A 15,528-nucleotide genomic window follows, 5' to 3' on the forward strand; every position below is an offset into this window, starting at 1 on the left:
ACAATTTACAAAATTAAAATATTTATATTTTTTTTATCTTGTTTGTAGATGAAATGGATTCATTTTTTTTTTCACATCCTTTATTCTTATTTAAATTGGAATAGATAAAAATAAATAATTTAAATCATTATTATCAAATTTTGAAAATTTTTAATTAATTTGTTTTATTGATATATTATTTGGATTGAAATTCTTTCATATTTTATATGCTTATCTACTAATTTTAATAAATCTATACCAATACAAAAGAAAATAATTTTATTATTTTCCTCATAAATACTGGATATTCCAATTGAACGTTCTGCAAAATGATATCTAGAAGAATTTCAATTTAAAAAAAAAATTACATTTTAAAATTTATATTTAACTTCAATATCATCGAAATCGACATTGAATGAATCATAATTGAATGAATGCACGTGATTGCTAGCTACCGGACACTATGCTATTCTCTATCATTAAAATGTGGGTCAATTTCCCTTCGACGAATTTCCATAAGAATACGTGACATCATATTATCTTACTACTTTTAGATTAGACATTACGTATAGTATAATTCGCCAGAAGATCTCACATTTTATCTCATCTGAGACAGTTGAACGATAAGTTTCCCAATCAGAGAAATTTGTTTGTAATTGATACTCTAATGCTGTAAAATCATCCTATAGTCGCTCCTTGTTACTTTCTTCAGCCAACAGCGACAATATGCGTGATAATAGATAATAAAAGATGGAATAGAGCGCACATTCTCATTTAATCGACTTCTTTCGACGAATGTATACACATCACGTGACAATCAAGTTACGTTTAATGATGGCGAGATAGCATGGAGTCCGCAATCTAGCAATTCTGCAACTTTCGATCGTCGTGCTTAATGCAGAAGTTGAAATTTCTATTAAAATAAGGGAACAGACATTTTGGATGATCCATTTAAAAGTTTAATTATTAACAATTATTCGATTGATAATGGATTGCTTACGGAATGGGTGTCGACGATGTGTTTGAGCATATGTTCAACGGTTCTCTTCGGCGTGTCGCATTTTCTATAATCACCCCATCGGCCAGCAGCTGCGGCTGGTGTCAGGGGCGATCCATTTGTTAATCTGCAGCACAACGGCTCGTTACAATCCGCGTTCGTGCCTTCTTGGTAGTAAGGATCGTAGTGAGTATCGGAGATGTGAAGGACTTTGAAGGTCGGGGCGCCCTCTTGGGGGGGCACCGGTGGTTTCACAGGTGGTTTATTCACCGGCGGGAACGCCACTTCCCACTCGTGCAGAGGATTGTACGTGTCGTCGCATGCGTCACCGATGACGAAGCTACAGATCTGCGCTGGCCCCATATCCACTTGTTTCAGCACGTAAATTACCTCTCCCTGAACAAAATCAATTCCGTGTTGATTTGGTTTTTAACAGAAGACAATTATTTGAATTATTGAAATATTTGATATTTGATTATTGCATACTTTGGACGTTTTGATTATGATGATTCATCAGATTTATCATCCTGAAGAATTATTATATTGTACTGTCACATTGATTATTATATATAAAATTTATTTTTTATGCGGTGTTTATCACTAATAGATCACATGAATGGTATAGTAATAGTGATGTCGTTTCTTAATCATAAAGAATCATTACAAACTACAAAAACAGGTATAATTCTCTGGTTGTCAAAAGGAATTGAATTTTAAATGATATTTATTTGAAAAAAATATTCTGTGGCGATCATCATAATGAATTCTGCAAAGTTTGCAGATTTATAAAACAAGTTTCACAAAATTGATCTTGAGCATGATTTTTCAGGTCAAATTTCTTTTTTTTTTTTTTTTTTTGTTTACATTGTATTTTATTTTTCACGAAAATAAACCATAGATTCAAAAAGATGAAGTATTGTTTTGTGTGAAAGTGGTGAATTTTTTGAATGAAATTTATAATAGTTCTTTATTATCTGTCCGGAATAGATTTAAGTTATATTTTGGTGATATGATTATATCTTCTTTTTAGTCCAGCCTTTCAACTAGAAATTGAATAACTTTGATTTATTTGATTTACAGTTTTAAAGATTAAAATTAAACATAATCTGATTTACAATTATATTCTTCTCTTGGGTATAAAGCATTTATGACAAAAATAAATTTTAAATAATTAAAATAAAATTTATTCCAAATTTGATACTTAAACATTATTAACTATTAACTTAATTTAATCTATCTCAATATCAAATCTTAGAAGTAATAAATGTAAATTAAATTATAAATATATGTAACATTTTTATGTCTCTAAAACTAAAACCAAAAGTGGCACATATTATATTTTAGAAGAAAATATTCAGAATAATTAATTTTGACAATATATTTCAAAGCTATTATTGAATTTATTCGAAATAATTAATTTAAATTATATACAATAAGCAAAACACATGGAATTTATTAAAATGATGACCATAGTAAATCGTATTATATTATTTAAGTATATTTCAGAATATTGTTCAAAATAATTTTAAAGTGTTGAACTTATATTTTTATTGACGTAACAAAATGGAAATATAATGGAAAGAAAATATATAATAAAAGAAGAATTTATAAAGTAAAAACTCACCCCAAAAAGCAACGTAACGCCTTCACAAACTCGAGGACTTTGAATATTTAGCGATACGCAAAATTGGTAAATACTGTTCATAATTTGCTTATCGTCCTTTCCGACCTTTATGTAATGTTGAAGAAGGCCTGCGCCAACTTTGCACGCTGTGCACGACACTTTTGACATCACCGACGTTTCAACCTCCATCATAACTTGTTTTAAGTCTAGTAATTTTAAAGCTTTGTCCACAAATCCCGACAAGTGTCCGGTTGGTTGCACATTTTCCATCTCCCACAACATTCGAGAATAATTATACTGAAAATTATTCGAGATCGATTATTAACGAAAACTATATAGTTAAAAAGAGATAATATATATCTTCCTGTAAAAAAAAAATTGTTCTAATCAAAAATTAATTTTTTTAGAATTAAGAAATTCATCAAATCGAAAATTTTGTTAAATTTAGAAATTATTTGAATTTCAAATTATAAATATAAAATAATGTTACGACAGAATTGGAAATCTTTTAAATTTCAAAAGGTCTTCGAAAGTATGTATGTTCGAATATTTTGTATATTTCTAATTTTAAAAAATTGTACAATATACAAAATAGGATTCTATATTGTTTCTTCTTTTCTTGAGAAATATTCGCTCGAAATATCGAAAGACAAAAATATATCTCTATAGAAAATATATATTTTTTTTTTCTTATCTTTATTTTATAATGAATTTTTCATTGAATTAAAGAATTGTAAAGATTATCGTGAAAATCAATGACATTATCTTGCACATAAATATAAATACAAATAGCAAGATACAGTGTATACTGGATGTTTCATGCAATCCAGTCACAACTTTCAAACAGTCAACAATGATATAGTTTTGATATTTCAAAAGATAAAAGAAAACTTATTTAGATAAATTTAATATCAAATAATAAATGATTTAATATTTTCGAAGATCTTTTCAAATTTATTTTTCCAATATTTTGATCCATGTACATTTTAATATTAATTTCTTATGCTTTTTATTGCTACATTCTTGGCAAAAAATTTTGGCAAATATATAAAATTTATTTAATAAAAATATTTGATATAAAAAGCATGAAGATGTTAAATCTGATATGAATAAATAAAGATAAGAAAAAGACTAAAATAAAAAAAATAAAATCTTAATCAAACAATGTAATTAATAATTTTAATACAGATATAAAATATATAGAAATGTCATAAAATAGATAGAAAATATTTTAAAAAATGTTTATTATTTTTCAAAGTTTCAATATTCTGTGTAATTTCTATTTTATGTAATTTTATGTATTTTATGTAATATATGTATATATATTTTTTTGTATTTTTTAATTAAATTACTGAATTTATGTTACTTTTGAAATTTTTTAAATTAAACAGATTTTTTGTCTTCTGTATCGTGTGAACTCACGAATATAATATAATAAATTTTATCTTTCAAAAGTATAAATTTTATCTTTCTCATAGTAATGATTGATGTCTGAAATTGTAATTTGTTTCATTGATTAAAAGATTGTTGTCAGTTAAAAGTAACTGATTGATTGATAGTGTCTGATTAAAAAATTGCTTTCTACCAGGTTTTAGAAGTGTAATGTAATTGATTTAAAATTATTGCATTATCCTTGAAAAAATATGAATATCAAATTCATTAAAAATACTGTAATTTTTAAAATGTAAAATATTATAATATAAATATAAAAACTATAAGAAACTGTTAAATCAAAATATGATATGAAATAAATTCAAGGAAAAAGATTTTTAACTTTTTTACGAAGAAAATATAATGAATTAAGTGAAAAATATTTTTAAATGAATTTTAAATATTATTGTATTTGATTAAACATTTCTCGAGATAAAAACATAATTAATATCATATAGATATATGTAAATCAAAATACAATATTAAAAAAAATCAATTTAAAATATCTTAAAAAAAATAATCAATTTCTGACAGAAATGTTATAATATTTTTGTAAATAACATTTGAAAAAATAAACGTAACTTCAAAAACATCAATACTCTTCCATTTCAAGTATAATCATCCAGCATCAAATATTATTTTTTTACCTAGAGATATTTATATATAATTTTTTTTAAATTAAAATTATTCTAAAAAGAATTAAAACCTATTGAATTATTAATTACAAAATTTTTCAACAATAAAAACTTAAAATAAAAAATTCATGATATGGAAGCACTGATAATTCTATTTTACTTGACAATTATTATAATATTATTCGAAAATATTGTTTTTGTTGTATTAAAATGTCCCTAGAAGAGGTTAAGAATTAGGAGGAAAAAGTTGATCGGTTACATGAAACACCCTATACATTTACATCCTTGTTGATCAACTTAGTGAAAGTATTTTGGCACTGAAAGTGAGAGTCGACATCGTCTCGTCGAACAAATAACAGAGAAAAATAACAGAGAAATACGGAAGAAATACGAGATAAAGAAATTGTATTTGCAAAACTTCATCTATATTCATAAGTGTACGAAATATACATACATATATTATGTTACATAAAAATAACATATATACAAAAGTTTAAAAAAAAAAAAAAAAAAAGGCAACGTTTATTCTATATTTACCCGAAGAGCAAATAATTTTCACATTAATCTGACATAAGATGGACAATATGATGTGAAAGTAAAAAAAAAAAAAAAAAAATTTCCTTACCCGTGGTAATTGATCAGGACTGGTACCATTAACGATGAAAGTTTCTGCGGTCGGTGGTAATTCTCTGACTGAGTCAGTAAATGGTAAAATGGTGACTTCCAATTGTTTTGCGACCTTCGTTCTGGAAGCGAGCCATTCGTCTGCAAGTCGCGTCCAGTTGCTTATAGGCATTTCTTCTTCGCCTTTTGATTTGTCTCTGATAGGACTTCCTGTAAAAGCAGAGCAATAAACGCTTTTCTCTTAGGAAACATGCTAATCAATTTTTTTGCGGAATGGTCGTAAATATACAAGAACGTTATATACATTTATATAATGTTAAATACACTAAAATGTTTATAGGGTGTTAATATATTCGTGAAACACCGATTTAAATCGACGTAAATATATAAAAATTTCTCGATATAGAAAAATATCGATAGAAATTTAATTTATTAAACTATAAAGAATTTGAATTTCAATTAAATAATTTCATTAATTAGTAAAAATTGTTGAATTCGATCGAATCTCGCTTTACTAGTTTCACATATAATTAATGGCAAAGAATTTCTTCTCGATTTAAAAAAAATTTTTTTTGACCAATTCATAGCTTAGAAATTTCATAGACGGAACATTTTATTAGAGGAAGAGATATCGAGATATTATAAATCTAACTTTAGTTAAAGAGAAATCATAGAATTTTTATTCTCTAAAATATTTATTAGTTTCGTAGTAACATTCCATCTCTCGGATAATTTTCGAATCACCTGACAAAATAAATATGGTGGTTTTGATGTAACGAAGTCATCGATGTTTTCTTATATTTCTTTATTTTATTCACTGTTTGAAAGTGTATATCTTCCAAACGATATCGAAACAATCTGAATAAATGATGATCAAATAAAAACAAATTAAAAGAATAATTTGCATGCGAAAAAAAAACAAAAATATTATTTTTGGGTCCAACAAATAATATTTTTTATTTTATTTGCAAAATGCATTTGAAAAATTGCCATGTTTCTTCATTAATAGATTATTTCTTTCCACTTAAATTTATCATTTTTATAAATTATGAGAACGATTTGCATTGATAGTTTGAAAAATTAAATAAATGACAAAATGCTATTCCATAAAATTAATTAATAATAAATCTCACCAAATTGAATGTTACAAATGTGCGAATCAGAGTCAAAAATGATTTAATAAATAAAAAAGACCGAATTAAGCTTTAGATATATCTGATATATTATTAATTGAACATATAATGTTATAAAATTACTTAAAAATAAATATCAAACATTATGATTTATTATTAATATTTTATCCAATTGATGAAACAAAATAATTTGATTTTCTTTAAGATAGAAAGATATGAAATTTAGAAAAAAAAAGTACAATTATTCATTACATGAACTGTTATAGATGTATATTATTTTATTTATAATTGAAATGTTCTTAAATTTCTACACATTTTTCGCAATACTATTATCTCGAATTACTATTATTGTCTCTATTTAACTAAATATATAATTAATTTTTCTATTTGCTAATTCGCAGCAATTAATATTGTAATGTTGAAAATGGACAAAAAGAAAGAAAGAAAGAATGCACTTCGTCCTAGATATTGTCAATGAACTCATCAATAAGAGTAATTAGCAGACTTCTAACTGCTATATGATGCAATATAAAAAAAAAAAGATTTCTTTGCAAAAAAAAAAGAGACTATAAAAAATCTCGAAAAAAATTACGACATAAAAAATTTTGTATATAGCATTTTTTCTTGAAAAGCATTCATATATTATTAAAAACGAATTCTCTATATGATGAGAAATTTTATTTGATATTTATTTTCTCATTGAAAAAGATTCATTTTTTAAAAATATTTCTATAAATATTTTAGAAAGTTGTTACCATTATCTTATTTATCGTAATAATATTTAACAGATAATTCTCACTTTACGAATTTTTATTTTAAATTGCGCGGGAATTGTAATTAATCATTTTTTAAGTATACAAATCTTTTGCTTTTAAATTTTTTTATTATTTAATAATTATTTATTAATTTATTCTTTTATTTTTTATTTATTATATATTTTTAGTTTTAATCTACAAAAAAAATGTTGTCAATATTAATCAAAATTATACAATGAGATCTTAGATAAATAACGATTTTTTTTTAAAAATACACAAGAAGATATTCTTTTTGCATATGTAAATGTAGATACACATCTGTTTGAACAGTCGTCTGTTTCTTCAATTACAATTTACGTTCATGCTATTGAACATCTGAAGAATAATTTGATTTCATTATATGATATTAAGAAAAACATGTTCATGTAATTTATTACATGGTATATCAATTTAAAATTCAGATGATAAAATGTTTTAGATTTTATTTTTCTTATATACTGTACTAACATAAAAAATTTATTTTATTTTTTATTACTCATAAAATTGTTCTCATATAAAATTAACCAATCTAAACTATATTTAAAATAAAATTTGATTTATATTGCTACTGTATTGTAATTGTAATAATTCTATACATAAAACATTCCAATATATAATAACAATATGATATATATAATAATAAAAATAATATCTGAAGATATAATAAAAAATTAATAATAATATAATAAAAAATAATATAACAAATTTTTTATTAAAAAAAACATTAAAGAAATTAATGAAGAGTAGGAAAAGAATTCTATAATAACAATTTGTATTAAAAAATAATTGTCATACATTTATTATTGATCATTCATTATTTAACTAATCTCTAATAATTGATTAATTATCTCAAACTTAATCTCTTTAATTGATCAATAACACATAAAAACTATATCGAGTGTGTGCTTATTTCAAATTGATTGAGTATACATAAATGGTACGTCGCTTAAGTCTGACTATAAAATTTTAATTCTATCCATATAGATATATGAAATCTGTTTGTATTTCTATAAATTTTTTTTTCTTTTTTTTTTTGTTCTTCATTTAAATAAATAATATATTTTATAGATAAATTAAAGTAACTAATTAAGATGATATAAATTATTGAAATAAAAAAAAAAATGGAGCAATCTATAATTTTCTCTTCTTATATAAAATACATAAAGAATTTCAGCAAGAAATAAAAATAATAACATGATATAAAAAATATAACGATTAGATCAATAAAATAATTTTGGAAAATATTCCATTTTACGATAAAATATTGTACGAGAAAAAGTATATTTTATTATTGAATAAAAATTATTGTTTTAAATATGAAATTACTATATTGAAAGTTTTAATAAATTCATACTTCTTCATAATTCTTGTAAATAAATTCAGAAAGTATGTCAATGTTATACATATGATGTATATGTAATATTATATACGATATTTTATTATACAATCTATTTTATAGCGTAAATCAGCCTAAATTATATAATTTCTCCGACACAATAAAAATATTTAACATATTTGGAAAATAGCATAATTCGTAATCATAAATCGAAATCATCGAACCGAACGTAAATTTCAAATACTTTCTCCATAAAATGAGGTTATGATATTACAAACGTTTCGCTCCATTTTCAATTTCATGAGTAATAAACTATCATGTAATTTCCCTAAAGATATATTATAATGAAACCTATTTAATATAAATGGATAATGTTTTTGTTAGATCCTAACTTTTTATCCTATATTTTCGCAACTTTCACATAAAAATTATTCAATGCATTATATGTATATTGATGCAATTTCATAGAAAAATTAAAAAGATTATACGAGATATATTTTTAAAATTAATTGAAAAATAAAAAAAAAAAAAATACATAAAATATAGATGAAAAATTGGAAAATTCAAGATAATTTTGATATTATGAATTTGATATATTGATTTTCTGGAATTTTTCCATTAATTCTCTTCGTTAAAATCTTCTATCATTATCGTTAATCGATTATTTCGTTTTTCATCGTGAATAAACGAAGATTTGTTTGCTCTTATCGAAACAAACGATATCATTGCTTCATTTTGTTATCAATTAGGTATATACTCTATAATTTATGAATTTTAACAGTACTATTATTTTTTGTTAAAAAAAAAATAACAGATAACTATATGAATATCGTAAGTGATAGGATTATTTATTTATAACACAATTATTATGAATAAATACGAATTTAATTAAGATTAAATGGTCTTTAAATAATTAAGCAATTAAAAAAAGATACTACATAATTATGATTTTGTTTTTTTATTTCTATTGGCAATAATTTTTTATATATATATATACGAACTTTTAAATATCAGTTAAAAATAAAAATGAGATGAGATTAAAAGTTAGAGATTATTAATAACGAGGAATAAAATAAATTAAAATAAATAAAATATAAATAAAAAATATTCTTAAATAAAAAAAATAATATAATTTACATACCAATGGCGATTTCCAAAATGCCAAGGAAAAACAATATAAAAATGCTCGTTTTGATCCATTTTTGATTTGGCATGCTATATTGAACTCTTTGGTATTGTCAACTGAAACGAAAAAAATATATAGATATATGAGATCAATTATTATAAATATTTAATCTTAATTTAATTTATTATTACAAAAATTTTAATCTATAAATATTATGATATTAGAATATACATAAAGTGTTAATATAATTCGTGAAACATTTTTTTTTTCTTAAGTTTTTTTTAGAGGGTAAAAAAGACTCGAAGACGAGAAAATTACGCTGAACATTATTATTATTTATTATAATATTTACTAGTATTTATAATTACTATAATAGTGATATAGTTAATAGAAAATATCTTTATAGATTATTTGTGAAATTTAAATATCAATCGGTGCTCCAGATAAAGAGATATGATAATTTTTTAATTATATATCTAATATAATTTTTCATTTTATTAAATTTTCATTTATAGTATTATTATACGCTAGTAACTTTGATTATCAAATTTTCTAATCAATTTATAAACTAATTAAAAAGATTAAAGACTAAAAACTAAGAAAGTTAATTAAAAATAAAATAAGAAAGGACATTTAATGTTTAATGAATATATGAAATATGTACTAGTTTTTAACACTTTTTTAACACTAAACGACAGGAAATACATAAGTAATTTAAATTTTGGACGGTACCTGCGATTACTGTTATGCTTAAGTATGTCACCATGAACACGTATTCAAAATATGCCTTTCGAAACAATAGTGTCAAAGTTTAATAAATAATTAAGAATTGTCACGTATCTTTACATATTTATGATATTTATCGTATAATATTTCTAATAATTTACGATATTTATAAAATCTTCTCTTCGCTTTCGATAACCTCGAAATATGTTTTCAAGCTCAACATTTTGAATACCTTTTTCTTATATCGTTATATTATCGCGATTTTGATATCGAGATATTCGCAAAAAACTATCTCTGTAACTCTATAATGAGTCATAGATTGATTACCAATTACTTCAAATCAAACCTAACCTCATTTTTTGTTTATTTGTAAATCGATCGATGGAGGATCTTTCAAATAGAAGTTCCATGTGCATAATGATACATAGTATTATCTAATCCAATTTATTAATTTCACACAAACTAGGTTGTTAAACGTATACTATTTTCTCTATTATTAAAAATAGTTCAATTCTTCTAAATTTTCGTAAGTGAAGAGTGCGAGATGTCACATTACCCCCACTGCTACTGCTATATTAGGCAAAGATACGCATCACATGACCAAGTTTCTGCCAAAGTCAAACGTCGCATCATGTCACGTGATATATTTCTGTCTAATCTAGCAATAACAATATTAAAAGATAATCACATTATGTATTTTATTTCTGCAAAAATCCAGTTTCTAATTGTAAAGGGGGTAGTAATATTATTGGGCAATCTTATGAATGTATCACAAAAAATATTATAAAGTATTGAATGAATTTTTGATGATAACATGTATAGAAAAAAGTTGTTCTTCAGAATTATGCCTTATAATGTATCAAGATCATTAAAATTGATAAGTAAGACTTTTTCTGTAAATAATTACTTATTAAACATGATATAATAAAAATATAGATATAGTGTATACATGGATGAATAGTATAATTTATTATAATAAGATATAAATGACAATTTATTTTTGTAGTTATATAAATATTGTACAAATATAAATTTATTATATTTCAATCTTAGAATAATGGATCGTTAAATTCACTTTCATTTATATATATACACATATATGTACATTCTATATCTATAAATTACATTATCTGAAAGTTTTCTCCCTTCTTTTGTCAAACGCTTTTGCAAATTATAATTTTTTCCAGTATTTATGTATTTATTAATCATCTTGTTATTTATGTATCGTTTTTCAATGTTACTTGTTATAATATTTTTATTGTAATCGTATATTTCAAAAAATGATAAAAAAAAAAAAATGAAATAGTTAAAGGAATGCAAGTGTTATGCACTTGGTGAAAAAAAATTAACCTATATACATATTATAATATAAATATACATCATAACAAATACCAATAATACCAAGTATTAAATATTATACTTAATATATCCAACGTAAATAAAAATTTTCGTTCAGTCAAGATTCGATATTATCCGCACAAAAACTTGAGAATAGAAAAGTATCTCTACTTTCTCAAATAAAATTTCCTGATGAATTTCTTTTTTATTCCAAGTTTTTAAATGTGAAAAAAGATTAAAGATTAGACACGGATTAAATCCAAAGCCAAAATTTATTCATTTTTCTTTTTTTTTTTTAATTAAATACTAAGATCAATCTTCGTAAGTTATTAGTGACTTCAGTTTATAGAATATATTATAGCATACGTATATCTATAAGTTTTGCAATTCCTTTTAGAAAACCTTCAAAATTTTTATTCCAGTATTTCGATATATTCTTTTAGTACATTAATCTAAAACAATATTCGATAGAAACTGGCTACAATGCATTAATTTTCGAAAAAATAAACTCAGGTTCCACGTAATTATTCTTTTCTAAATAAATGAAATAATAAAAATCATTTTTTTTTTAGCCTTATTCAACGATACAATGAAAATATTAATACCGATTAATTTATGTTTCACAATCGATCAACCTGTTAATAGCAGCTCGTGCGTCGTAGTCCGTGAAATTGCGATGGATGTTCTTTCGATCGTAACGCGACTACCGGTTGCAGTGGGTCAGTGAGATCTGTTTTGGCGAAAGTTCGATGCGCGATCGTATCCAACCGATGCGCCATTTCCGTGTATCTTTCCTTTCACGTGATTCTCACTACGTTAGCAATTAATCGAGGCAAAATATGACGGGTGAAAAATATTGGGCTATTATTATTATTGGTGTGGAAAGCATGGAAACGATGATCGATCATCGTTTATCATTGTTTGTCGAATAAGAGCGGCAAATTAATTTAATATAAATCAAAAATTAACTTTTCAATCAAATTGATTTGGGGAGAAGAGAAAGAGAAAAGGAGAGAGTTCCGCATTTGTTTCATAAAATGGATTCGAATGTTTCATTTACATTTTACTCGCGATAATTAAACAAATTTTTTTTTTCTTCAAAGTTTCTAATTTTTTTAAAGATCATGTAGGATATATTTTTGCTTTCGAAAATATTAAAAAAAAAAAAAAGCGATTCACAAAAATGAGTTTTATATAAATTGATTTTAAATTTATTGTTATTGTGTAAAATGTATCCTTTAAAAAATTATATTTTAATATGGATATATAAATATACGTATTCTACAATTACATATTTTTAGATTAATGAACATAGATTTCTCTAATTTCAGAATTTTTTATCGAGATTGATTTGTATTATAATTAGATAGGATTCTAATTATTTTTATAGAAAAACAATTTATTTTGATTCAGTTTATTTATGTTCTCTGTTCGATGTCTATTTTATTATTATTATTATTATTACTATTATTGTAAAATTAAAATGACATTATATAAATATTTCTTATATATGAATATACAATTTTTAAATTTTTAAAAATACACTATTTATTAATTTTTTGTGATGTGACTTTTTAATTGAAATATGCATTCTCAAGGAAATTAATTTTAAAAATCTATACGTCCATGTTTCATCAATAATAAATAATGAATTAAATTACCTTGACATGATACTTATATACACGCTTATACATAAATATTAGAACATCAGCTGACTTTTTACAAAGCATAATAATCGACCTAGATATCAATGAAATGATTAATTGATCAAAATATTTTATTCAATAATTCAAAAAGATTATATAATAAAAAAGATTATTATTTATAATTCTAATTTTAAAAGGAATATTATTTACAATTATTAATGAACTTGATAATTATACATACACAAGCCAGAATTCTCTCTAAAAAAAAAAATTTTTGATTGTAAATATAAAAATTTGAAAAATTATAAAATATAAATATGATAGAAAAACAAATAATCCATGTAAAATTTGTTTAATTTTATAAATAATATTTATAATATAATAATATTTTTTATTTATAAACAAAAGTCTATTCATAAACAAACATGTATTTATATATCTTATATTTATATATATGTATTTTTTCTGTTCTTTGTTCGTAAAAAAGTATAATTATAGTCAATTATCTGTTACACATACACATGCGGTTATTAACTTCTAACCATTGACACAAAAAAAAAGAAAAAATTATCAAAGTCAATTAATTCACTGATATCAAAGTCAACAACATATTTGGTATAATTTTTCAAAATTTTTTCGACAACAAAAAGTTTTATTTGAAAAAATAATACTTTCGATCAATTTTCTTTTTTCACGAAAAATTAAACTGTATTCAACAATAGCACATTTTGAGGTAAATCACTCGAAAGTATGACTTGAAATATTTTTCGCTTCGTTTCTATATAAAAAGAATCTTTCACAAATCTTTCAGGTTAAGATTTAATTTTTTTTCTTTTGGTTGTTTGAAAATTGAATAATAATCTACATTTTAAGAAATATATAATCTATTTTGTTGTTTATGTTAAATAATTTAAAAATTAAATATAAAATTTTTATAAAAATTATTCACATAGCATTCACATTTTTTAAATTATTATTTTAACAATTATAATATTTATTTTGATATTTTATCGTATTCAATTAAATTTCATATTCCATACATATTCTACATAGATAATAATGTATTTGAAGTACATTAAATGTCATTAATTAAATTATTAATGTATTACCATTTTTAATTATTTTTATTCAAATACTTTGACAATTTTATTGTCTATTATTTTGTACAAAAAAAAATATAAAATAAAATATACAAATAGTAGCAAACAATGTTATATATTCCTTATAATTGCATATATATATATATATGTTTTCCTATAAAATAATTTATTAAATATCGTAAAAAAAATTAATTTAATTAGTTCAGAAATCTAACGATAATATATTTATCGATTCAAATTTACTCCTCATTGTATATTTAAAAAATATGGAATTATAATTAAATTAAGAACAATTTTACGAAATTAAATTAATTTATTATCACCATGTACAGCATAATTTTTCGTGAAACTCTTACACTTTCGATAACAATGAACAGGAAAGAGGTTAAGCGAACTCAGGCGCGTGCAAAAAAAAAAAGGAACGAGTAAACGCATTCCATTCGATTTTCCAGCTAACCATCCATTCGCCACCATAGTTAATCGATAATTTTATGTCCCATTTATCCATCTCAAGCCGATTATCCGATCGAGTTCTGTCGATAAAAAAATAACGGTGAACCATCAAACCACTTCGAATTTCCTGGCACGAAAGAATTCCAAAGAATTCCTTTTCGTTGATGAATCAAATGGCAGGAGGAGAACGAGTAAAACAGCCAAGTGGAATAAGCGGTTAACCGTTATTCGACCCACCAAGGGACCTTGGCTGCTGAAAGAAGCTATACTTCGGCCATGCTCCGTATTTCACTCATTCAAAACGAAATCGTCGCGGAGGGATCTCTCAAACTTTCAACTTCCGCGCATTCCTACTTTACGAGACTCGTGTGTTCTTTTGTGTCACGTGAAACAATCTAATGGATGGGATCTAAAGAATTGGGATCTGTATCGTTATCGATGAATATCGATAATTCGATATTTCGGTAGCGTCGATAAATCGACGAATGAAAGTAAATTCCAATTTTTTTGAAGTTATTACATTGGTAACAATTATAGGTTAACGATTTTATCGAGAATCTTGAATATATTCGAAATAATTAAGATA

General features: G+C 23.5%; 1 protein-coding gene across 5 annotated transcripts in view; it reads right to left on the bottom strand.

Moving 5' to 3' along the window:
- LOC100870668 (sphingomyelin phosphodiesterase) overlaps positions 1-15,528 on the bottom strand; it is a 38,689-nt gene that overhangs the window by 7,330 nt on the left and 15,831 nt on the right. For 2 of the 5 annotated variants that reach the window (XM_086912627.1, XM_086912634.1), the window contains exons 1-5: positions 10,412-10,965; positions 9,695-9,795; positions 5,292-5,500; positions 2,601-2,897; positions 980-1,372 (exon numbers count right to left, since the gene is read on the bottom strand). In XM_086912627.1, the coding sequence (XP_086768753.1) occupies positions 980-1,372; positions 2,601-2,897; positions 5,292-5,500; positions 9,695-9,767 (972 nt within the window). In that variant the 5' untranslated portion in view covers positions 9,768-9,795; positions 10,412-10,965. Of the gene's footprint in view, positions 1-979; positions 1,373-2,600; positions 2,898-5,291; positions 5,501-9,694; positions 9,796-10,411; positions 10,974-15,528 lie in introns of those variants that run through there. The other 3 variants (XM_086912614.1, XM_003695019.4, XM_086912621.1) reach the window with 2 other exon arrangements.

Source organism: Apis florea, unplaced genomic scaffold (assembly GCF_048593485.1).
Source record: "Apis florea isolate Af1SG1 unplaced genomic scaffold, ASM4859348v1 contig_1794_pilon, whole genome shotgun sequence".
Classification (NCBI taxonomy): Eukaryota; Metazoa; Arthropoda; class Insecta; order Hymenoptera; family Apidae; genus Apis; species Apis florea.